Here is a 25,059-nt window from a genome sequence, read left to right as displayed (position 1 = left end):
AATTTACAATAATAACAGTAACAAACATTAATCTGAAATAGAGATAAAACCATGTTCCTGACAATGTGTTTACATTTTTCTTGTCTCAAAAAAGATTTAAAATTGTCAAATGTTTGGTACTGACTTTTCTGATTCCTTTAATAGATTAGATACCTCCTACAATTACAAAGTGTTGTGTATAGCTTGAATTTCCACTTAAGATCAATTTATACAGCCTTCAAAATCCATAATCTTCTTTCTTAATAATCTTCAACATCACCAGCACAGATAGCAAGTAAAGCACTCTCATAATGCCCTGAAGCAAAATGCTGCAAGAGAAAAAAAAAAATAATCTGTGACTGTATTTCTGTACTGGTTTCGGCTGGGACAGAGTTGATGTTCTTCATATTCTGGTATGATGCCGAGTTTTGTCTTTGAAGGAAAAGTGTTTTTCTTTAACGCACTGTTTTAGTTGTTTGCTTAGCAGTATTGCACAGCACCAAGGACATCTCAGTTTTTCAGCTTCTTGTACTGTCCTGCCACTGTGATGCTGACTGGTACAAAGAGCTGCGAGGGGACAGAACTGGAACAGCTCTGACCTAAACTGACCAGAGATGTATCTTACAACAGCATGTGGAATTACAAAACTGAAGGGAGTTGGCTGGGCACTTGTGAGAAAGTGCATCATTTTTCTTTGTAAATATATATATATATATATAAATATATATATATATAAATACAATTATATTTACTGTTATTTTTTCGCATGTTCTTCTGTCTTAATAAATAAGCTTTAGCTCAACCCACAGTATGTGTTTTTTTTCTTTCTATTGTGTCCCTTATCTCATTGGCAGTGAGTGAATGGCAGTGTGTGTTGCTGAGCTGCTGCTGGGTTAAACCACAACAACTTCACTACAATTTTTCTTCTGTGTGTGGCAAGGATTGGAGTGTAGTTGTAAGATTTTTCTAAAATATTGCAATGTTTTTCTAAGGATTCTGGGGCAGGACTTCTTAATTTCACATATCTCAGGCTTTGGTTGCTTGGATGCTTACAAGTGATTTACCTTGGAAAAAAATGTGATCAGTTCTGTTTAATCCTTCTCAAGGTCAATAGCAAAAAATGAGCAGTTTCCTGCAGCTATTGCACAGCTTGCAGCTGGAATATAGCAGCATAAAATGCAAAGCGTCTTAGAAGGAGTCATTTTTATACTATTCACCGGTACCAAAGTTTAAGATGCAGAGCAGGAATACTAGAGGAAGACTTATTCTAAAGGCTGAGATTTAAAGATGAGGATAAGACCATAGATAACAGGGATCTGGTATTAATCTTGCAGGACACTGCAAAAGATGGTATCAATTAGTGTAAGAAACTTTTTATGAAAAATATTTCTTAGAGTATTCAATTCTGCTCTGTTTTATGTACCACTCTGTCTACTGAGGAGAGACAAAATCATGAAGGCTTGAAAATTTATTGCTTGTTTACCTGGATTAGCCTAAGGCATTGAAAATGCATATTATGGATATTGTATTTTTTTTTAATCCATAGGGATTTAATAGATTTTTCTAAGAGGGCTCTGCAAATAGTGCATGTGCTGAATATATCTAAAAATGATCAAAAACTTACTTTAATATCATGAAAGAGTGATTTCCCATATCTCTCTTTGTATCGTTGTCGTATAGTCATCAAGTCAATTTCACTCCTGGCAATGAGAATCCTTATGACTGTTTTATTGTGAAACCCAAAATCCTAAAAAAGAGAAGAATAAGTGAAAAAACTAGGTGAGCATCTATTGCTCTGTTGCCGATCTGTATATGGTTATTTTAGTTTTTTGTAATAGACAATTAATTAGGCCATCCATAAAGATATTTAAGATTTTGAATGTCTGGGTGTTCAGAGGCATTATTCTACAGTTCTCACATACCTGAATAATGGAATTCACATCAATGAGTAGGAGATATTCTCTATATATGAGTGTTTTAACTATGCAATTAAGCTTTCAAAAGGAAAGTTACAAACTTTTGCCAGTAGTTGTAGATAACCTGTTCTACAATTAGCTGTTGTGACATTATGGAGTTCATTGAAACTATACTGAAGTCATTAATCTGTTTCACAATCTGTTTTCCCCCGTGTGAATAGAGTGGGATTTTAAATCATTATTCAGAATGTATGTAACTTGTATTTTGCTCTTCTTTTTTAAGGGTTTCTAAACAAATATTCGTATAGTAATTGTTTGGTGCATGGAGATATCCAGTGGTGCTTAAAGTAATCAAAACAGCTTTGAAGTCCTGATGACCTGTTTGGCTTTACACAACCTAAACAGGTAATTTTATGATCTGTTCCTTCACATTGATATCTCTTTACCCAGAAGGCAAATAGTAAGTGATACTAATAAAGCTGCATATGGACAATTTGATGACCGTTTGATGGCTGTATTGAAACCTCTCCTGTAAACCATTATGGACTGTGACTTCAAACATGAGAATCCAGTGTGAATTTTGTTGTATTGCAATGCATGTGTAAAAAGCTTTTGTTGTAGTCTGGGCATGGCTTGTCTGAGAGAGTAGACACAATTAAAATCTTGTTTATTCCAGAAATTGTGTTCACTAAAACAGTTTGTGGAAACAGGGATTCGAATTAAAACAAGATGCAGATGTTTATTCTTAATCCTTCAAAACTTTTTCTAGTTACCTGAATGCTTCACCCATGTTATCTGTAATCAGTCTCCACAGGACCTTTGAGAAACATCACTTTTCCTGTAGCTGGTACTCTTGGCAAGCCTTTTTCATGTCATATGCCAGAATCCTCTTTTTGGCCATTCAAATTACGCCTCTTCCCAGTACACACAGGATTTTCCTTGTTTCTCTGCTGTCACCCTGTTGCAGGTTCAGTTAAAACTGTTGACAGTAGTAGTACTGGAAGAGGACAATGGGGCTCTGCTCAAGTGTTGCTGGATAGTTTTGCTCTATGGTTTGGCCTTGAATGTAATCTTTTGCCTTTCCTGTTCTAAAATGATTCCTAATGTTGTACCCATGGCTGACTTTTATGGTGATCTGCTGTAGTTAACATTTAGAAGATTATACGTAAGAGGTTGAACTTTATTTTTTATGTAACATAAAATCTTATTTTCATTAATGAATGAAAAACAAAGGGAATGTCTTCACTTGGTTCTTGTAGGAGTAATTTGTAGGTGTTTCTTTGCATTTACCTCCTTTTCTTCTTGGCATTCACATGATTTAATGTGATAGTACTTATATGCAGAGATAAAAGAACCTGCAGATGTACGTAGGGCCACACAAGAAAATATGACTATTTGTTTTCAAGTAACACTAATTTATAATTTAATTATTTGTAACATTTATTAAATATTGAGTGGGAAAAAAGAGTGGTACAAAAAGTGCACATTCAGCTCTGAACAGCAGGTGGAGCTACAATCCAAAGAAAATAAAAACTTAAAAAAAAAAAAAAAAAGGGGAAAAAAAAAAAAAAGCCCACCAAACACTTACCAGACAGATCTCTAAAGGAATCTAAATATTTAAATTATTAGAATTAAATTCTGTTACGTTCCATTGTGTAGGCACTACTGCTTTGAAATGTATTTAGGTGCCAAAAGTTATAAAGCATGCAGTCCCACCTCAAGGATTGAACAGATTGGTTTGTAACTATTTGGTTAAGTGTAAGCAAGCAAACAGAAATAGGAAGCTATTTGTTATGATATGTGGAGAAGAACAACTACTTACATGAATTGCATTATAGAGTCTGTAAGCGAAGTAGGAAGGCTTGTCACGGACACAGAGAACTGGAAAAGAGATGTTACTACAGGTAAATAGGAAATTAATGGTAAAAATACTTTTGTTGGCTTTTGTAGTGCTATCCACAACTCGACTCAAAATTAAGGTGCCAGTTTTCACAACCAAGGCTGTATGTATTGGTTCTAAAAGTCTGGTACTTGAGTTAAGCACTCATTACATAGAAGGGCTTAATAAAAATCAGTGAATGCTCTCTTGTGACACGTATGTAGAAATGTTAATCTGTAAATGAGCACATAAAGCTTAGAACTTGTTTGCATACCAGTTAAGTCTTGAAAAATTTACAAATTCAAGGCTGGGCTGGATGTGGCAGCCTGGTCTGATGGTTGGTGACACTTGAACATAGCAGGGGGGTTGAAACGAGATGAGCATTGTGGTACTTTTTAACCCAGGCCGTTCTATGATTCTAAGATTGATTTAAGGTGTGTGGAATCAGTTGCTAATGCATCCATCACTGATCACACCAAATTTGTTATCAAATAAAGAACAGATAGTAGTACTGCTCAGTCACAATCTGGTGCTGCACATGTATGTTTTTAGATTTACATGAGCCATGGAACAGAAGTTCTGTTCAGATATCTTTTTTTCTAATGATTTCTGAACTTTTAATCAAACAGCATAGGGAAGTGCAGAAGAGTATCAGAAAAAGAAAATTCTATGTCTGATAGGTCATGTAGATGTTAAGTGTAAAATAATATTTTTGTATACCTATTGCAACCAGTAATTCTTGAAAATATCCATCGTAGCAGTCATTGATGGCATCTACTAAGTCTTGCCCAGAGATACTTTGGAATTCCTGGAAAACTTGGAGGAGAAGAAATCTCACTTGATTCTAGTTCATCAACAGTGATCAACTTTCTTCTCCCTTCCCACCCTCCTCACTATAACCCTTGGCTGTGTTTTTTTTCTTATCTATTTGTTCGCAGTGTTTCCTTAAGTTTATATCATGCAATTAAGGCAATCTAAATGAGTGGTCTGAAACCTGGCTTCAAGGACATTCTCTTTTTAATTCTCTACTATACAATTTAAAATGAATGCACAGCGAAGTCTATTTTTCACGAATAATAATAATAATTAATAAATACTCCTGTAGTCTCTGTTTCTAGAACTTGTCAGAATTGCATGTCAGTAAGAAGTGTTCCATGCTCAGCTTGGCTAAAGCTGGCCAAATGCTCATAGATTATGAGAAGCCATCACACAATATGCCTAACATGTCACTGTCCAGACATGGGCGTTGTCTGGACTTACATACACACCAGTACAGTGCATGCTTACCTAAGCCTTAGGAAAGCAGGAGATTTTTCAGTTCATTGCCCACTACAGAACTTACAGCAAACTACATTATAGGCAGAACCCTCAAATGTCTTGTACAGCAGGGAAGTATTAGCATGGCCAGGTGTGTTACGTTGTGTTGATCCCATGACCACCATCCTTACAGAAGTTGTAACAGAGTTACTTGGTTGATTCATGGCACCAAAGTAGTTCCGAGCTTCTGATAGAAGTTGGCAGAAGAAGTACAACTGCCTGCACAGTGATAAACTTGTCACCAAGCAGAACAAAACACATCTCAAACATGTCATCAAGTAGATGAATTTCTTAACTACAGTGGAAGATTTCACTGTTTTTTTTTTTTTTTTTTTTCCCAATCTGTAATTATGCCTGGCTATCTAGTTTTAAATAAAAGCACCCCATTATGTTTCTGTGTGTGTCTGTGCTCTTTAAGAGAGAGCGGAGTGGACTCTGGAAGTCCCTCCCTTCAAAACATCTTTGAAACTTGCAGACATCAGGCAAAGTTCAATCTTGCATTAATTCCAAAATCGCATCAACATCAGTGAGATTCTGAGAGCTCCAAGTGTTCACAGTTACGGTTCAGTCTAATGTTCTGCTGCTCACTGAGCTTGATATATAAATCATGGCCTTATTAGCAAGTCAGATTTTTTCCTTTACGCTGTATGGTCAAACAGCTGAACCATTGGATTACCCATCCACAACTGCTGGTAACTCCTGTTGCACAGTATCATTTGCAGCATGTTTTTGTGTTCGCCTGTTTTCTGCTGACAGGCTTCCCATAGAATCTATTATACCAGAAAAAGAAAAAATGCAGAAGAATTTAAATAATTCTGAATCACTTTTCAACATTAGCTTTTTTTTTTTTTTTCTCCATCTGAGACGTGCCCACGTCTGCCTATTTTTACCATTGCATCCTGAGCAGCTGTAGAAGGATCTGCATATCCTTCCATTCTTGTTCCCTGGGGGGGAAGAAAAAAATTGTTTCATTTCTTGAGATATCACACAGTTTTTTTTTTACACTGAATCAATAGAATAAATACTTGAATTTACAACCATGGAAAATATCCTTGAATTTTCATTTACAGCTTCATGTCTTCTGAACAGAGGAAACTGAAATGGCAGACTGTGTTATGAGAGGAAAAAATTGTGGAAGAGGATAAACTTGCCCCATAAACCCATCCCATTATTAGTCTGATTTTAAATGACATTTTACCACCACCCAGTGCTGTAAGTGCTCTATTGTTTACTATAACATGTAACTATGAGAGAAAAGCAAGCAAAAGGGTAGCATTTACCATTGACTGCTTATTTCAGATCAGTGTGTGTATTGCCAGGAAAATCCTTTATCCATCATTGGCTACAAGTAAGATCTAAGTCTAGAAAACTGTTTGACAACTTTGCTATATAAACCAAAGAACACTTAAACATTCCCATGTATTTAGTAGCTTTTCAATTACATAAATCAAGATGATGTGTTTTAGTAAACACACTATGATCTGAATTACATAGTTGTTAGAAAAAGAAAAAAGCACACACATTCAGGAATTGCTTCTTTAACCATAATTCTCTTGTAAGGATACGAATCAGCCCTGGTTGCAGACTCTTCAATAGTCTCAAGCTATATGCAGCCATTGCCTTAATGATATGTGTTTGAAGCAACTTACTTTAGAATTTACAATTGTTTTTCTGTGCATGTGATAGTGAGGATTGAAATTATGCGTCATCTGTCATCTTTTGGAATGACTGATTTGTGGTTCTTTTCTGTTAAAAATAGTCAGTTGTATTGTAATTGAATTGTAAGAATTTCACACAGCTAAGAGCAGAATTCCTACTAACAAGATAAATTACCTGAAGGAAATCACGCTGGGACGACCACATAAAGTGACATGGGTGCAGGGGGAAAAAAAAAGACAAGTGGGCAGTAAGATGCATACTGCTCTACATAAGGTAAGTGCCCACTGCCTCCAGTAACAATTGGTAGTGACTAATCTTGGCACAATTTAGCTGGTGAATCCCACACTACCCTTGATCGTTTTTTAAATACTAGAAAATGGTTATATTTCAGTTCATACACAGCAAACAGTATAGAAATCTTCTCTTTTTATACAAGAACATTGACTAACCTGAAGTTGCAACCTGTAAAATTTATTTAGGAATTACTGTTTCATAATCATTTCCATCCGGAGGATTTTGCTGGTATACATTCATTGGTAGCAGATTTCTGTAGATCCTAATTTGCCTCATATCAAAACCACAATTACTATGCTAAAGCAATTGAGTTGTTTGTTACCCATGTGTGAAACACAGTGACTGCTGTTTGCATTCTGATGTGTGCCTCATCAGTCCAGAGATTTACTAGAAATCAAAGCAATGTGTTTCCAAAAAAACCCCAACAACCTAAGGATACATTGGAAATGTTGCTATAGAATTTCTTTCTATAAGTTACATAGCACTACAACTGATGAAATATCACTGACTTTTAATATAAGACCCTGTTCAGATGTGGATGATTCAGTTAGCAGTCTTCAAAGATATGCAGTATAGGTTAGTAAAATTGGGCATTTCCTACAACCATTCTTTATTAAATAGCAGTTAGTCTTTGTTAACTGAGAAGTTGCTGATACCAGGTGTCTGTTTGTGTATAGAAAATAAGGAGCAATAAGTTAGTCTGACATTGTTTATTTTAAAGTTATTCTCTTGACAAGTAAAAATTTCTCATGGGTTTGGTAAAGATAAGAAGAGATGGAGTTGCCTAGATTATAGCTCTTCACTTTTTCAGCATGGAAGAATTTTCGTTATTAGGGGAAAAACCCTCCAATATTAGATAAAATATTTCCCATTTATAGTTTCTACCTTTGAAACATTTACCCTTAATGTCTGTGCCTCAATGATGCCTAATGTCAGTTCATATCTTAGAAACACTTTCCCCAAACAGACAAACATGTAAAGAAATGTAAATGCATTTCGTGTTGCTGGATTAGTTTTGTCATTATTTGTTACTCTGGTTCTGCTCTTCCCACTCTCTTGTTCAAAAGTGTAGTCGTGTTGAGCTAACTTTAGCTGCAGTTACTTTAAAATTTAAGACCACTTGAATTATATCAGAAGTCACTCTAAATTTTTTATATGTGTATCATACTATTTATTATATTTACAGTACCTGAGCGAGGTTCATGAGAGTATCTCTGAAGTGACCTGAAGTCTCAGAATCAAGATCTTGTTGAAGATCACTGTTGTATTCTAGATTAAAACAAAAATATGTAACCTAAATAAATAAAAAACGAACCTGCTCTGAATGTTACTTATGAAAATAAGCAAACAAAGGGTGAACGCATGGGGTGCAAATACACACTTGTTTTCTAAAGGTATTAAAAATTATTCCACAGGAACTCATGCAGGTTCTGCATGGACCTAATCATAGAGGGGCTCCTCCCTGCCAAGGCCTCAGCCACTTCAGCAGCTCGCCCATCCTGCTGCCTGTGCCTGGCAGCCCTGCCACTGCTGCAGCTGCATGATTCTGGGATACTCAGAAGCACCCCCTCAAGGAAGGTGAGTTGAGTATTCAGCCTGAGGAAGCACTTCTGAGAAAAACAGTTGATGCACTTGGAAAAAGGGATGCCAGAGCTTATGAAAATCCTCAAATGTGACTGCTAGCTCTTTAAAACATAATAGGCAGCAATACATCTCCAAAGTACTATGACATACGTTCAACTTTATTCATTTTGCTTCAGCTTTTTAAATATAATTATGAAGAGGGAGGAAGAGGAAGGGAACCATGCTGAGAAGTCACTTTTGTAATTTAGTTCCTTCACTCATGCTAATACATTCAGCCTAATACACAAATTAGAGCTGCTGTTGTACACTTGTAAAATACGTTACGTGTTAAGTAGGCTTCTTTCATCTGGAATATCTCCATATTTGATCTTGAGGCTAATATGTCAATTAGACACTTTTCTTCTGTGTTTACTCCCTGTGTAGGAGGAAGTAAATATGAAGTCATTAGGAACCACAGCTTTCAGAAGAAAGAAATGCCTTATTAGACGTGACAAAAGACTGACAGTTTCTTCTGGAGCAGTGTATGGTGTGCCTTTGCATAGTGTAGCTGTTTAAAAAGAAATTGACTTCAAGTTAATAGTAGAAACTTATACAACAAATACGTTCCTACTTACTTTGAATTCCAGAATATATGTTATTAAGTGGGGAAAGAAGCAAGACTGTTGTTGACAGAAACACAATGGGAAGAATTTTAGAGCTTGAATAAGAATTTAGGAGTTACTGAGAGAAATCAGATGCAAAGATTGAGTATATGTGCCAGGAAGTGTTCAAGGCAGTCTGAAGTGGATAAGAACACCAGTTCTGGGATATGCCTTCCCATCTTTCAGTTTATTTTTAATAACTGAGAGCAAAGTTGTTTTCTAAGAATTTTTCAAGTCCTTTTTGATTCAGTTTGAACCAATTTGTGCTTTTGGTTTCAATATTGCCATGCACCAATGGATTTCACCATTTAATTGCATGGTGTTTGAAAAAAAAAACATTTTTTAAAAATTCCTTATACTCAATGTCAGTGTACTATGAAACATCTTTCTAGCAGTTTATTAAGCATTTAAATATGTAAAAAAATCACTCTATCATATATTAAGTAATAGAAACTGTGTGTCTGAGTAGCTGTTGATTAGGCCAATACCTTGAGTGCATGCCAGAGCTCATGGGCATCATAGGATGCAGGTGGATACATTAGGCCAACCATGACTTCTTTGAAGTGATGAGAGAGATTCTCTTTTAGGTCTGTCATCAAATCCTGAACAAAAATACACAGGATTATTTCAACAGTCACACTTCATGAAAAACAGCTTAAAAATATTAGCAGTTTTCTTTGTAAAGGAATGAAGATGAGTTGTCTGAGATGAAGTCTACCTAAGATTAGGCAACATAAATCTTTTAAAATAGAACCTACTCCTTTTAATATTACTTGTGAGATAGCAATAGACAGAGAAGCAAGTCAGCTATATAAATTAGTTGATTTTTGGTTCATTGGAATACAGAAGAAAATTTAGGGGTTCAAATGCAACTGCTCCTTAAGGGCTTGGAAACCTGAATAGCACAGCAGAGCATTTGCAGCTCCCCATGGCAGATTCCCTGTCTGAATCTGCAAGAGCTGAGCCCACAGAAGTTAAATCCCATAACACACAGGCAATTTCCTTACTTCTGGGTTATTTGCTGTGTGATTAATTTAAAAAATCATTCTTAAAAAATCATCCCAGTACATAAAAATACCTATTCTGGATTACTGGAAGGCTATGTGCTTCAGTTTATATACATCTAATATTCAAAATGAGTTTGCTTCTTTGGATAAACATTGGATTAGTAAAAGGGAAGCCTCCTCACTTGCCAGGTATTTGACTAATGGAAGAGAGTTTCCTTCCCACTCTCCACTTTCCCCTTTCATCCGTTGAAACACTGCAAATGCCAAAAACTTGATTGTTATAGGATTGCTGTGTCTAATTAAGAGGATACTTTGCTGGTTCTCATACAGTACTGGGCAGCTGTCAGATAGGCTCTAAACTAAGTTGGAAATTGTAGGAGTACCAGGAATGATTCCTGTGATATAATTTATTGGAGAGGTTTTTTTTTTCAGCCTGTACTTTACCATTGATGCATATCTTAATATAATTAAATTAGTTGCTAAACTGGGAATGAAGGAGGACAAATACAGATTAAAAATTGGATTTGTGAGGAAGAAACACACAGTGTTCACTAGATGCACACTAGATGCATTTGACAGCCATTGAATCACACATGGAATAGAAATTAATTCATGAAGTTATTTCATTTAAAACATCATGACTTTGGGAAAATTGGTTAATAGTACAAATAGGTACTATTTAAAGATTATCCCTGCAATTAGAATTAAGGGAATTGAAGTACTGAAAAATAAGGAAAAGCAACCCTAAGTTGTCAGTGTTAGTATTTCCCAAATTGTCTCTGCTGTACCAAATTCTTGAAGTCTAATTGTAAAAGGTCTTAAAGCCTTTGTTTATATCTTAGTCATGCAGCTGGTTGTATCCTTTTTTTTTTAATATCTATTTCTCCTTCTAATATCTCATGCTTTACATTTTTCAAGGGAATGACCATAGTAGCTACCATATTGAACGTATGGAGCTGAAATGAGTGCTGTGACTGATACATCCTGGAGTATCTGCTGAACTGTAAACTGCAGCAATTCATAGCAAGATACATCCCTGTTCAGCAGTTCCTGCTGTAAGATAACAAAGTTTTGAGGGATAAATCAGACTGCATGGAGCACTAACAGGATTATCTATTTCAGTATGTCCACTGTCACAAGTGAAAAGGACAAATTCAGCATTCTTGTTTAGTCTCAGTGCTAGATTAAAACTGATTTGGACTGTATCTGTCGAGTACACATAGTACAGAATGATTTCACTTAAATGAAATTGTGTGTGGTATATGTGCAACAGTGAGTCCATGACTTTGAGACTGTGGAGTGCTCTGCTGGAGTATAAGAAGAGTTTACTTACTTTTCTCTTCTATTAGTATTCTTTGTTTTTGTGATACTTAAAAATCTGAACGTTTTTGTTTTTTTGCATTCTTTTTAGTTGATTCAGGTCTTTAGGTCTGTGAGCACTAGCTTTGTAGGGATTTAGGTTAATTGGCTATGGCTGAAGGAGACAGAAATTTATTGATAATGTGTTTTCATAAGGATTTAGGTATTTATGTGATATTTTTAGTCTGGATTTAAAAAGTAAACCCAAGTAGATAATTAATGAGCAAATCAGTAGTTGTTCTCTACTCAGAGAAAAATGGCAGACCTAACTCCATTTCTGATGGACGGTTGGCAGTTCTTTACTAACACATCATTAGTGATACCTCTTGGTCATCTCTATGTAACAAAGAAAGAAATTAAAAGTAAAAAAATGACTTGGGGGCTTTTTTTTTTTTTTTGTTAAAATGCTAGGTATAGTTGAAACATTCTAGAGAAAAGGTTAAAAAAGCATTTTGTAAGAAAAACAAAGGAATGAAATGGTGAAAAATTATTAGCAGCTTACTAGAAGTCTCTGTTCTTTGCGCTCAAGAGGAGGAATTTAGGTTGAACTGGCTCATTTTTTTTAAAGAAAGATAGCAATGACATCTGTTTTTTGTTTTTTTTTTTAATGCGTTATTCTTTTTTTCTCGAAATATTTTGGTCTTGCTATGTTTTCCAAAGCCTTGAAAAAAGTATTTGACGAGCACTCCAAAACAGAGGAAGAAATCAGTCTTTCCAAAACTCCTTGCTAGAAAGAACATATGGAAGAGGAAACTTTGCACATCCTTTTTTCTTCCTTGTTTTGTGGCAGATGCTCTGCTGTGTAAATGACATTTAGAAACCTTCAAATGTATGCATAGTTACATGAGCAAAATTGTGTGCCAACCTTTTGGTGCCAGTCAGCGCTTTGCCAGGTTTCTAATTCTAGTGATGACCTGAGAGAAGGACTGACCAACTGTACTGGAAACAGAAGGGACAGAAGGAAGGAAAGAAAGTGCAGCTTGGTTCTGTCATACCCTGCCATACATGTCTCTGTATGCCTCAGCAATCATGAGCCGCTGTGAATTGCAGCGCTGTGTTAGGATGTCAATCAACACATCTTTTTCACAACCTGGAAATAAACAGACACAGATTCTCAATTAACAAATTGTTATTTACTTAGGCTTATGATTGTTCCTGTTTTGTTCAAGAGTATAAACTTAATTTCTTGAAAAAAGCAGACCAGCAAATTGATATTCTGCTGGTATTTACCAAATCAATTATATGTGCTTTGCATACATACCTTTCACTTGCTGGTGTACTACCAGCAATTAGTGAAATAGTCTGTTATTATTGGATACATCACCATCTCTCTCAAGTGAAATGGATTTGAAGCCATCAATGGAGCAGATCCCAGCTTTCATCCGTTCAGAATTAGGCACGATAAAAGAATTTGTGGCTGAGCCATACTTGTATGCCTTCTTGTTATTGATTAAATTGTCATTTCAGGATTTGGGATCTCTTAAATGGGAACAACAAATTACAGTCAGGCCATTTGTTGTACAATTGAAAGCTACATATTTTCAGAGAAACTATATAAATTAAATTATGAAGTTTTAAATAATATTTTATTTTAAAAATCAGTTTCTGAGTGCAATTTGTTGGAGTTTACCTCTGCTTTTTGCTGGGTACCTGGAACTCACAGGTAAACTTCCATAACTCATCAGTATTAACTGCTCAGGAAAAAGAGGATGATGATTAACATGTTCTGAAAATTATTTTATCGTTTTTGATCTTTTTCCATCCCAAAAGATGGCTCTTGGTTACTTCAGTTGGTTCAGCATTTCAGTGTCATTCCAGCAGAAACACGTCTCCATAAATCAATTTATTTTATTACACTTAGAGATAAGTTTGGCTACAAAGCATGGAGCTCAGCTAGCATCTGACTAGAGAAAAATACTCTGATGCTTCTACAAATCACTGTTTTACATGCACATATAGATATGTTACAGATACAAGTTCTGTATCTTTTTCAAGTTAGGCAGATTTTGTCATATGATCTACAAGTTGTGGCCTCCATTTTGACACAAATGTAATTGGACATGAGATATGATTTAAATTTTTTTAATAAGTTTGCAGATGAAATCTATGTCTGCTCATTATGCAGTAAGTTCAGTTCTCTTTCTTGTAGTCCATTTAGCCATAATTACAATGGCTTCTTGTGCTACACTGATTTCACATCAGTTTGATTCACTGCCATCAAACTCACAAAATGGATGTGTTATTGAACCTCTGTGTGTAAGGGTTTGCTTTACTTTTCAGAAGATAATTGTCATTGAGATTCTGTACAGTTCATACAGTTTCTACCGTAGAATTAAGGAGGATTGAAGTAATGTTTAAATGCCTAAATAACTTTACTTGTTTTTTTTATAATACCACTGGTATTAATGGGATTATGTGTATGGGAACTGCTGAGTCACAGCCTGAACCACTGATTGATCACCTGAGGCAAGCACTGGCTCAGCCCTGGGAGCACAGGTGAAGGCAATTCAGCTGTGTGACTGGAAGGGGTGGAGCCTGGCTGCACCTCTCCTACATCCCATTTAAGGGCTGACTGCCACTGGGGAAAGGTCTCTTCTGGAAATCTTTCCTTTTGGCTCTTTCTTGTGAACTTAGAGCTGGATACAGGTGAGCATTCCTTCCCTGTTTGTTTCTTTTCCTATTTTCACAATGATAATCTTCCTAGTTGTAACACCAACTGTATCAGTATGAGACTAAACCTCCTTAAGAGAATGAATGTTGTGTGCAGGACGTGGGAATGTCAGGACTTGCAAAGACTGTGAAGACTTGAACTGCTGTAAGCTCAGCATCATATTTTGCCAGCTCTCTTTGAGACTAGAACTTTATTCTATGTTCTTTGCCAGGCCGAGTTTAAAGAAGGGCTACTGCATGTGTGTTTACAGCAGTAAATAGAGAAAATCATCCTTGTATTGTCCCATTAGCAACATTGCATTAAAAGTGCTGCTTGAAGTCTGGCAAAACAAGTAAAACTTCATTTGTAACGAACTTAAGAAAGATCCTTTGTGCTGTTCTTAATAATATCTACTTTGTGGTGTTTTGATTGACATTAAGACTAAAACCTCCCTTTTCTGGTAAAGAAGCTGAACAGGATGCAAGATTTGGTGCTATACAGTCTTGTGAAAATCTTAGAAGATAAAAAAGTTCTGATACAGGCAACAGTCTTAATGTGAGGGAAGTGTTTCGCAAGGTAATTTAAAAAAATCATCCTTAGAACCTTTAGCAATATGAAGTGTTCAGCTGTGAACAAATCTGGAACAGAAAGTAATGTTTTGCTGAACATATTTTTGTGACTGAAAGCAAAACTTAGTCCAGAGGAGAGGGTAATCAATACTTTAAACATTTCTACTCCACTTATTTTTATTTCTTGATGAGTGTTACTTTAAAAGACATAACAGTCTCTGCTTCTAGCTAATGCTGGGATTACAACTAAAAATGAATCCAGTTTTGACCTTCATTGTAGTGACAACTTGTTCTTATTTTCTCACGGAAAACATTTGCTATTATCAGTGTTGGTACACATTTAAGATTAATTAGCTCTGAGCTCATGCAAATGCATGATTTGCTTGGGTATCACTGGTGAATCTTACTGTCTGTGATACGTTGAAGAAACAACACCTGTGTATTGATGTTTTTATTATTGTGGGTGTATATATACATTTAGTTTGTGTTATGATGTAATAAAAGATGTGTTAGAATATGCCAGGATACTTACTGATTCCCTGTAGGGCTCCTCCTAGCAACTGAGCATCCATAATGGGGTTAAAATTTGGAGCTGGAAAAATTGTTCCTTGTATCTGCGAAAGGAGAAAGAAGCCTTTAATTGCAGTGTTTTATATTTTAACTGCATATATGATTCAAGTGAGAATCAGCAATCACGTTAGATTAAAACTTTTGCTTTATGGGGAAAAAAATGTTAATTTACAGGGAAGAACTTGCAGCAAACCCTAGGAAGCCAGAGCGTATTCAAGTTAGGCTTGAACAAAGAAAATGTTATTAATGTGTTTTGTTCTCATTAAAATGTAATCACAGTTTTGTTTCTACTTCTCCAACTTCTCTGAAAATATTCTTCTGTCTTTGAAGTTAATCTGTGTTACCCCTGTCAGTCTTCAATTTGTCTTGATATTTCTAATTTGAAAGAACTGGTGAGAAAATAATGAAGTATGTAGGTTGCTTACAAAGCCAGTAATTTTGAAAGAAATGATGTTGGGATGGAGTGTGGGCTATCTTTCTGACATGCTATGTGGAAGTCAACATTATTTTTCTGGTTGCTTTTTAACTGATTAAATTGTTCTCACTTCATTCCCAGTGATACTTTGTTTCATACAATATTTCATGTTTTGCCAAATCTATGAATAGTAAATAGAATTGATTTCCTCATTTTAATAGGATCACAGATCTGCATACAGATGAAAATAACAGAGATTCAGTGCTGCTTAGCTCTGTACTCACTTAACCCCTTCAGCTCCTCTAAGGATTATACCTGTCTTTTCAGACTCTGCATAATAGTTGTCTTTTATAATGATTTCTGTTCTGAGTAAATACATTTGATTAAAATGAACCTGATAACTTGAAATGTTTACTTCAATGGAAAATTGGGTAAAATTTACAAATACAAATGAGGTATACAAACACCTCTTAGAATTAGAAGGTCCCCTAATTACATTAATTACTCTTTATTTTCTTGTTTTATGTACACTTGAAACCTTTTGTCTGTGGTGCCTTCATCAGTAATGACATGCACATACTGCTTTAGTTTTTGGCCACTAATGATGTTCTTCCTTGGCTTGCGGTTTTAGTGAAGGATTTAAAAAGCAACAAGCAAAAAGTGGATATGTTTGAAGAGAAGGAAAATATAATTTCTTGATCTATCTAATGATTACTTTAGTTTACTTAGACCTACCAAGCAAACAAATGTATGGGCAAACAAATTATTGGTGGCTAAGTCAGGAAAAGAATGTAGCATCAGAAACTTAAGGTTTTGAAGGAGTTACTTTATGTAAGAAAGGAAATATTTGCTGATAGACAGGCATCTTTCTGCGGTTTACTCTTCATTTTAAATACAATGTCCTACATTTACAACCAAGCATAAAATTCGTAGTGTCACTTTACTCATTAGAAACAGTCAGGGAATATATGAGAAAAATCTTCTGAAGATAAGGAGAGAAACTCTGGCTGTGGAGATGATGATGAGACCATGTCAATTTTTATAAGGTGATACATAATGTTGTACCTAAAATGGATTTCAGACTTATCCTCTAGCTATTTTCCATGCTATCTTCCCCCTTCAGTCCATGTATCTTGGGTCTCACTGGTCATGTAACACATCTGTTGGTTGAGATTAGCTTCAGAAATTATTCTTATTCTTGTGATTTTCTGTTTTCTTACAGTACATGTGATCTTAAGATGTTGTTCACCAGGAGTCTCCTAGGCACGTGCTATTTGCAGGAATTTGAGTGCTCTTTGGCCACGTGGGACATGAGGTGCCAGTTGAGGTGATTATTTTCACTTTTCCTTTGCTAGCATGTCAAGTAATGCTGAGAGTCAGATACTTCTCCCAGGAGGCAGGAATGCGTGAACTCTTTGGCTGATAGGTAATGTAGCTTGACAAGCCACCCTGAAACTTACTGATAAACAAAATCACTGTAGAAAGAACTGCTGGAAGACACTGTTAGAATGCAGAATCAAAAAATTTATGTTGATATATGCTCTGAGTTAGAAAAATGGAATTTAGCTTTCTGCCTCTGTAATTCATGCTTCTCAGAACGTCTGAGCCACTAGAATAGCTCATCAATCTTGAGGAGGAGAAAATAATTCCAAAACCAAACTGTTATCAAATATTATGCTAGAACTGCCAAAAGAGATTTTTTTTTTATGAGAATGATAATAAAGAATGATAGGTTGTGAATGGAATTTGAGTTGCAGATACAAGATTCAAAGACCTTTAGCTTAGAGTATAAACCTGTGGTAGGAAGGATGAACATATCTGACATCCTGTTCAAGCACTCTCTGACCACGTCACTGTACTTCCTGATCAGAAGGATGGCATGAGGAGAGAAAATCTAACAGATGTGTGTATTTATCCAAATCTAATTTAAAATAGCAGTGCTGGTTCTTCATTTTGGCAACAGCTGTGAACAGGTTCAATATCCAGAAAGTCTGGTTGTTTCAGAGTATTTCCTTTCACAAACTCAGGTTTGTAGTGTTACAAAGCAAACAATCTTTTCAGCATTTATAATCACAAATAAATGAGTGCTTTAACAGTGGATTCCCATGTAGTTCTTGGAACTGCATTTTTGAATTTGTATCTTCATGAAACCATCAAAATGAAGAAAGGCATCATCTGAACGAATATTTGCAGAGTTATAATGGAGGAATCGATTATAGCAGAAATACTTGCAGATATACAGATTTTCAGGCTATTAAGGTTTTTACTCCCAAAACACAGCTCTTGTAGTAGGTCTTACAGGTAAAGTAATAGATATTTGAATGGACTCAGTTCTCTTACAGTTCAGCTGAGCTGCTGCTGCTTTTCAGAAGCATTCACCATCTTATTGTTTGAGGTCTACCACTAGCAGATGAAATGTAATCTAGTAAACACCTGTGTCCTACCAGGGGTTCAATTAAAGTCATAATTCTTTTAAGTAGAATCAAATTAAATATGAAGGTTCTCCTTGAGAGGAAGCACCTACCTGTTAATCACTTTTAAACAAATTAAAACTTAATTTGTGTTGTCCTGTATTGTACATGTTGTAATTGGCTCTGTCATCCATCCCATCTAAGACAATTGTGCCAGTTTTAGTCCTGATGAGGATTTTCAGTGGACCTCATCTTTATATTTTCAGGGTTGTTTCCCACCCAATTCAGTGCTCTGCCTGTATGTAACAGTTCTCCCAAGTAAGATTGAGGTTTTAGTTTATGCACTATCAGAATCCTCAGAGAGAGTTTCTGCATTTTGATTTCTTGCTATTGGTGTAAGCTACAGAGTTATTGTTGCATTATACCTTTAGGAAAGTACTCTGCTGTTTTGTGTTGTATATGCAATCTGGCCCCTAAGAAAATTAATTCCATCACAACCTATGTCAGTTTTATCTTGTGACTACTTCCATAATTTCAGGTTTTTGGCTGAAGTTTGCAGTCACCCTTAATTCATCTCTGTCAGGAGATTATTAAACTTATTAAACTTTATTTCACCTGTTTTCATTGAATGGATCAGAACCAAACCCTATAGAAAACTGGTGATTTTGGGTCTGAATTCCGTATGGTCATGCAGTAACAGCTCACTAGTTACTGTGTGCTGTAACCATTTGTTTTCTGCTCTGTACCAAAGAATGCCAGTGATATATGACAGATGCTTATATAACAGCAAGGATCATCACTGTGTGTTCTGAAAGGGCAGGCAGTAGAAGCATTTGTTTACTGGATGACATTACAACAGACTGAATGTTAAACAGAGAGCAGGTAACTACAAGGGAATTGTTTGCTTCCATGACCTATTGAGAATTCCTACTGCCCTGTTTTGAAGTAAGGTGTTTTTAAGGTTGATTTAACAGCTGATTGTGGTTGTTGTTTCACTTGATATGTTTTTATTGGTCAGCTGTGATTGACCAATAAATCCATCTAATGGAAGAAAGCTCTAAAGAGATGAGTAAGAGGGATATGCTCATGAAGCTCAGTGTTGTAGGAATACATTATAGATTGTGGTAATCTATAGTCACAGGGTTGTGGAACTACTGCAATAGATGTGTTCTTGTAAGTGTAACTTTGTGTTATTTTCTATATTTTTGTGTAGTTAAATCATAAATCCTGTGAGATTCACTTTTGGACAGGTATTTTATTAAACATTATGTTAAACATGTTTTCAACATGGGGAGTGTCTGAAAAAAACATGGTTAGAGACCTTTGATCTCTGACAACATTGCCTATACACTGTATTTTTGCTTTCCCTCACTCCTGAGAAGGAGAGAAAAATTAATAATGTGATCTCATGGTTTTTCTTCTGTTCAGCTTAAAATGGTCACTACAGATTATTGAATTATTCCCTGTTGTGATATTCCTACTATATAGCAAAGAAGGTGAGGTCAGTGCCTTAGAATAGGATACAGACACTGTGGAGTGATAGGAGGCAATAAAGAAAGAAAACTTGATCATCCCTTCCCACAGCAGACGACTGCTCAAGAGAAGTGCAGTGTCTATCCAGATAGATACAGCTCCCTTGGCTGAGAGTGAGGAGAGGTGGAGCCTGGATCCACCCCTTCTGCTCACTCAGGTGCACTGCAAACCAAGCCTTAGTGCTTTCTCTGAACCCAAGTTTAATATATCTGAGTGTGTCCTATGGCTGCCAAATAAAAGTAATTCAGAGGTTCACAGATGTGGGGAAAAAAAAATTACTGATTGAGTAGGTGCTAAAATGCAAAACTGATAAAATCGGCGAGAGGGCAAAAGGTGGAACAAAAATGAAAGATCTAGGATTCATGCTCACATTAACTATCATTAGTATTAGTATTTCACATTTAAATGAGAAGTATATTGCTATTTACAGTGAGCAGAAATTGTACTACATGTCAGAGCTAGAGCTGCAGCAGTGACTTTGTGGTTTTCTCAATGTCAGAAGAGAAGCCTGAAGTAATTTATTTCCTTCACTGAATTTGATTCCTTTAAATACTATGTTCTTAGACTTACAGAAGTAAAGAAGAACAGTGAATTCTGAAGTACCAGAAGTCTTTTTATAGATTAAGAAGAGCTGGAATGTTTTTTTTGGGTCATTTAACATCCTTTGTACTAGGACAAGGATGTAATCTATCCAGGTCCTTTCCAAGTTAGCTACTGGCTAAAGAGGAGATGCTTTGTTCTGGCTGAATCCTCACTTTGTACTGTGTAACTAATGGTAAGCCAATGACATAAATGGCATTTGAGTTTTACCCGCCATTTGTTTTTAAATAGAAGAGCAAATTAATTCTTGCTTCCATTGATCAATGTTCTCACAAATCCTCAGAAAGAATTGTCATTCAGCTGCCAATTATTACAGAAATTCACTAACAAATTTGAAGTTACTGGTAAGGACATGTAGATGGATGGTTATAAGATAGCCAAATTTTCTGAAGAAGGCAGGGGGAAGATATCTGGTACAGTTCACTGAAATAATGTGGAAAAATTCTACAATTTAAAATATAAGTTTAATTTTGATATTGGAGTTCTAACATCCCACATTATAATAATACATATATTTTATTTCTTTCCCAGAAAGTGTCCATGCTCTTAATAGTAAAGCAAACAAATCTCCAGAGGTGATTCTGTGGTTTTAACTTCAAGGATTTTAATCTTCTTTTGGACCTCAGTATATCATTGTATCTTTCTATTGGGCACTTCATAAATGTCTGTGTTTGCTTGTGTTTGTGCATTTACCTTTTGAAAAGAACTGATTCCAAAACAGCTGTGCGGTCAGTACAGGTTCTGCAGTATTGGTGGAATTAATCAAAATGGAGAAAAGACTGAAAAGAAACTGTAAGATATTTACTAAGGCTGAAAAATCGTACTTGAAATCTAGCTTCCTTCTGTACAAGGAAGTCACAACTTTTCCTGACCAAAGCCATAAGCAGTTCAACGAAAGTATCCGTTAAAACTGAGGCTGTTTTTATCAATGTATGATATGTAAAGTTCAGGCAATTCCATCTTGTGATGGGAAAGGCAATCTCAAGTTAACAGCCTTCTAATAATATTTATTCATTAGGTCATTCTGCTGATAGCAAACAATCATAGTCAGATTATTTAGTCTGAATGTTTCCTATGGGGAATATCTACTAAAATAAAATGCTTACTTTAATAGCTAACTACATGCTATGTTATAGCTGTACTTTTGCAGTGATGTCCTTCGTGTGCAGCTTTATTATTTAAAAAACTGTTGATAAATAATTTTGTTTTTTTCTGAGAATTATTGTATGCATTACATGTTTTTGGAATTACATATGAGACAAATGGGAGAGATGCATTTAAATGTAGAAAACTCAGTCTTTCTCCAGAGCATCCCATCTTTTCCTGTATTTGTATTTTAGAGAGGACACAAATGTCTTATCTAGTTTCTGGTAGTTGTAACTCTTTGTACTGGGGGAAGAGGGCATTTCCTGTACGTAGTCTTTGATAACGAAGTTGCACAGTGCTGCTGAATCTGTCAGAATTGCTGCTGTGTGTTATCTACATCTCAGTTTAGGTTGACTCCATCCTATCTCGTATTCCACATACAACATATGCGAATATATTTACAACATAAGCAGTAAGATAATCTTAAATCAACTACATTTTAAATACTACTAATTCCTTTTTCATGTTTCTTGTATTTCTAAATGAATGGCACATTAGCATATTGGAATTCTTTGAAAAATACCTTAATTGTACTATTTGGACTTACGCTCAATATAAGGTCGTGCTTAATGAGCATAGATAAGAAATTAATGGGCTCAGCCTCCCACTCTACCCTTTGTAGATCCTGCTTTTTCTGCTTGTGATTTGCTCATGCTCTTAGAGAAGTGGTTTTCTGTTATTTTGTTGCTGAATCTCAGGTGTTGTTCCATAACTGACTTCATTTGGAAGAGCAAGCAAGCATCCAGGGGAGGGTGCTCCCCATTCTTTCTCCCCAGCAGCAGACTGCTGTACTGGTTGGAGACCTCTGAGCTAGTTCATACAAATCTCCTTTAATTTCTCTCTCTTCCCAGCTCACAGCACATTGGGGAAATAGGAATAAAGAGTAAGAGCTTGCTTATCCTGAGAATCCACAAAAATACTTTTTTTTTTTTTTTCCCCAGAGTAAGTGTGTAGTCAGATTTTGTTAAGTTTTGTAGGATGGAGTTATACCACATTGTCTACATTTGATTAACATTTTTTTTCTTTCTGAAATTGAGGGGAAAAAATATTTAGAAGCAGGTGGAATAGGCATCCTCACCATTTATTTTGGGGGTATTTTGGTGAAATTTAAAGGATCATGTTAGGAACTTAAGTTCTGTGTCTGCTTAAGTCGGTCTCATGAGCTGAACTAATGCAGAGTGATTATATCAACTGAAATCTAAAGCAGCTGGGATAGTCATCCCACACATTATATTTTCATTTTTATCAGATTTTCTGACAATGCTACCAGACTATTGCAGTGTTTTTATCTTGTATGGTTTACTAATTAAAAGTGAAAATTCATCCTAGAAGTTATCACTTACTACCTTTAATACCAAGCAGCATGTCATTTGAAGATGGAATGTCAGTCCTTTAAACACAGTTGGTCTTGATAAATCAATAGATGAAACTCTAGCTGAAATGCATCTACTACATTTTTCAGATAGGGTGATTCTACTTGTCTTGCTTTAATTGTCAGAAAAAGGCTGTTATTTACAAAAAGAGAGAATGGAAAAGAAGAAAATCCCTTTTTGGTTATTAACTGCCTTAATTAACAGTGGAATATCTCAAATTGTAGAAGACCAAACACATCAGTAAAACCCATTCAGTATCTAGTTCTATTGAAAGACAAATATATTCAACACAATTTTATAGGAAGAAATATTTTACTGGTGAGATTGGAATAATTAAGGCAATTATGCTTTCAAACAAAATAAGGATAAAAATTGTGTATTCTTTAGAAAATACTGCATTGATCAGTAATTGTATTGAAAATGCATATGCAAAAAGCATTTGAGATGGATGACTTATTATTCCTATTAATAATTAATGAAAGAACATGAAAGTCCTTAGTGAATGTAATTATCAGTATCCCAGGTGCAAAAAACAATTTTATGCTTGGCTGTCAGAAAATAATAACTAATGGTAGCTTTCAGAATGAGGCATTAAAACTGCAGTATGAACTTTCTTGAAGAGTTCAAATGAAACTATCTAATATATTACTATGATTAATTAGTAGTTTTTCCTGTGCTTTTATCACTTTTACAGGTATCACTTGCTAGCTTTAAAATATTTTTCACATTGTGAACCAAACCAAATGCTTATGAGTGCTGAAATTAGTTACTTTAGGCAGTTACACAGACTGTGAGAAGTGAGGCCCACCGAAAAATACTGGTGATTTTATACACCTGCACTGATCTCATTTGGACAACTCATTTCATAGAATTTGGTTGCAGGTCGTTTTGTGCCTCCTTGTACCAGCATCTTAGTGCAAATATAGAAGACCCACAAATAGAGACTCACTATCAGGTAACATCAACTGATAATTCTATATACTTTCATTTCAGACACATTATTATGTATACTGTCAGTAACACCAGGATTACACAAAGCACAAATTAACTTTACAAGATTAATTTTTATTAGTGGAGGAAAACGAGTTCCAACATGCGTCAGCAAATCAGGAGCAATAAAACTGTAAAAAAACTTGAGAGAATCATAATTATACTCACGTAATCTCCACAATACATTGTGATACAAGCCTTCAAGTTCTGTTGAGATCAAAATAGTAACTTTCCTAAAATAAAGCTAATGGTTTAGTAAACTAAATTGTTACAGTGAACTCTTCCTGCATGTTAGAGAAGTAAGAGGAGCCATCCAATCAAACTGCTGCCAAGTACTTTGGGCTCCAAGGTGACAATGGAGCAGAAGCACTGCTTGGTACTGCATGTCCTCGGGTTTTATGGTTTGTTGTGTACTTAGTCATTAATCATATGTGAATAAATATGATTGTAGCACGAGTAAATAGAGTCATTAGCACAACACCCTCTGTTCTGCTGGGTTGATTTTAAAAACCAGAATTCAGCTGGATGAAATGTTCACCTGCAGCAAGTGCTTGTGTTAATGATTTACATTTCAAATTGGATCTGGTTTAGCTCTTTCTTTTTTCTTCTTTTCTTCTCTACGCAGTTCACTACTTATTCAAATACATATTTTTACCTTGCTTGCATAGAAAAATACCTTATTGCCTGGAACATCTAGGGCAAGTCCTCAAACTTCCCTGTAGTTGAAAATCTTGCTTGATGTTTTCCTATAAGCTAAAATTTGTAAGATCCTGCGAAAATAAAGATCAAAAATTCTGTTGCCTTGCTATTAAGAGGCAGAATCTAATATATTTTTCATAGCTGCTTTTTTTTTTCCTGTTAATAATAGCTATTACTGTCAAAGTGCTGAGAAAATATAAGTTTCCTCAAAAAGTAGGAATATAAAATTGATATACAAAAAAAGTCTATGTCCTCTAGTACAGCTTGAAGTGCAGATGTTACTGGGGAATTAATTTGATTACGGTAGTTTGGGATTGCAATAGTTGGGCAGTAATCATGGCTCAAAATCTGAGTTACGTGAATTCTATTTTTCTTGGCTTTATTATTACATCCATCAAATGCTATGTAGCACTAATTAAAAGCTGAATATTTTTTTTCTTACATTTAGAATTTTGCTTTAGAAAGAAT

At 35.5% G+C, this 25,059-nt stretch overlaps 1 protein-coding gene and 1 long non-coding RNA gene across 3 annotated transcripts; one reads left to right on the top strand and one right to left on the bottom strand.

Moving 5' to 3' along the window:
* Positions 1-112: 112 nt before the first annotated feature.
* Positions 113-24,266, bottom strand: ANXA10 (annexin A10). Of its 2 annotated transcripts, XM_085222057.1 has the most exons (13): positions 24,061-24,266; positions 15,387-15,468; positions 12,897-13,114; positions 12,631-12,725; positions 9,758-9,871; positions 8,953-9,043; positions 8,234-8,313; positions 5,982-6,035; positions 5,768-5,861; positions 4,495-4,590; positions 3,718-3,776; positions 1,604-1,726; positions 113-308 (listed from the first exon to the last, which is right to left on the bottom strand). In XM_085222057.1, the coding sequence occupies exons 4-13, from the start codon at positions 12,664-12,666 to the stop codon at positions 240-242; spliced, it is 816 nt and encodes a 271-aa protein (XP_085078183.1). In that variant the 5' UTR covers positions 12,667-12,725; positions 12,897-13,114; positions 15,387-15,468; positions 24,061-24,266; the 3' UTR covers positions 113-239. The 2 variants fall into 2 exon arrangements, with proteins under 2 accessions (XP_085078183.1, XP_003205430.1); XM_003205382.5 differs by lacking the exon at positions 12,897-13,114.
* Positions 2,186-17,189, top strand: LOC116216530 (uncharacterized). Its single transcript, XR_014882813.1, has 3 exons — positions 2,186-2,300; positions 8,460-8,622; positions 17,062-17,189. It is a non-coding gene; the product is annotated as an uncharacterized LOC116216530 (long non-coding RNA).
* Positions 24,267-25,059: the final 793 nt, after the last annotated feature.

Source organism: Meleagris gallopavo, chromosome 4 (genome assembly GCF_905368555.1).
Source record: "Meleagris gallopavo chromosome 4, MGAL_WU_HG_1.1, whole genome shotgun sequence".
In the NCBI taxonomy this organism is placed as follows: domain Eukaryota; kingdom Metazoa; phylum Chordata; class Aves; order Galliformes; family Phasianidae; genus Meleagris; species Meleagris gallopavo.
This window is presented reverse-complemented; position numbering and strand designations above follow the sequence as displayed.

Excerpts from the sequence above, each read along its gene's own strand:
- ANXA10 (XM_003205382.5), bottom strand. Across the intron at positions 4,591-5,767 it reads TTACCAGCAGTTGTGGATGG|TTTTCCAGGAATTCCAAAGT; the intron begins GTAATCCAATGG and ends TTCTCCTCCAAG. Across the intron at positions 3,777-4,494 it reads AGAATTACTGGTTGCAATAG|TTCTCTGTGTCCGTGACAAG; the intron begins GTATACAAAAAT and ends TCTCTTTTCCAG.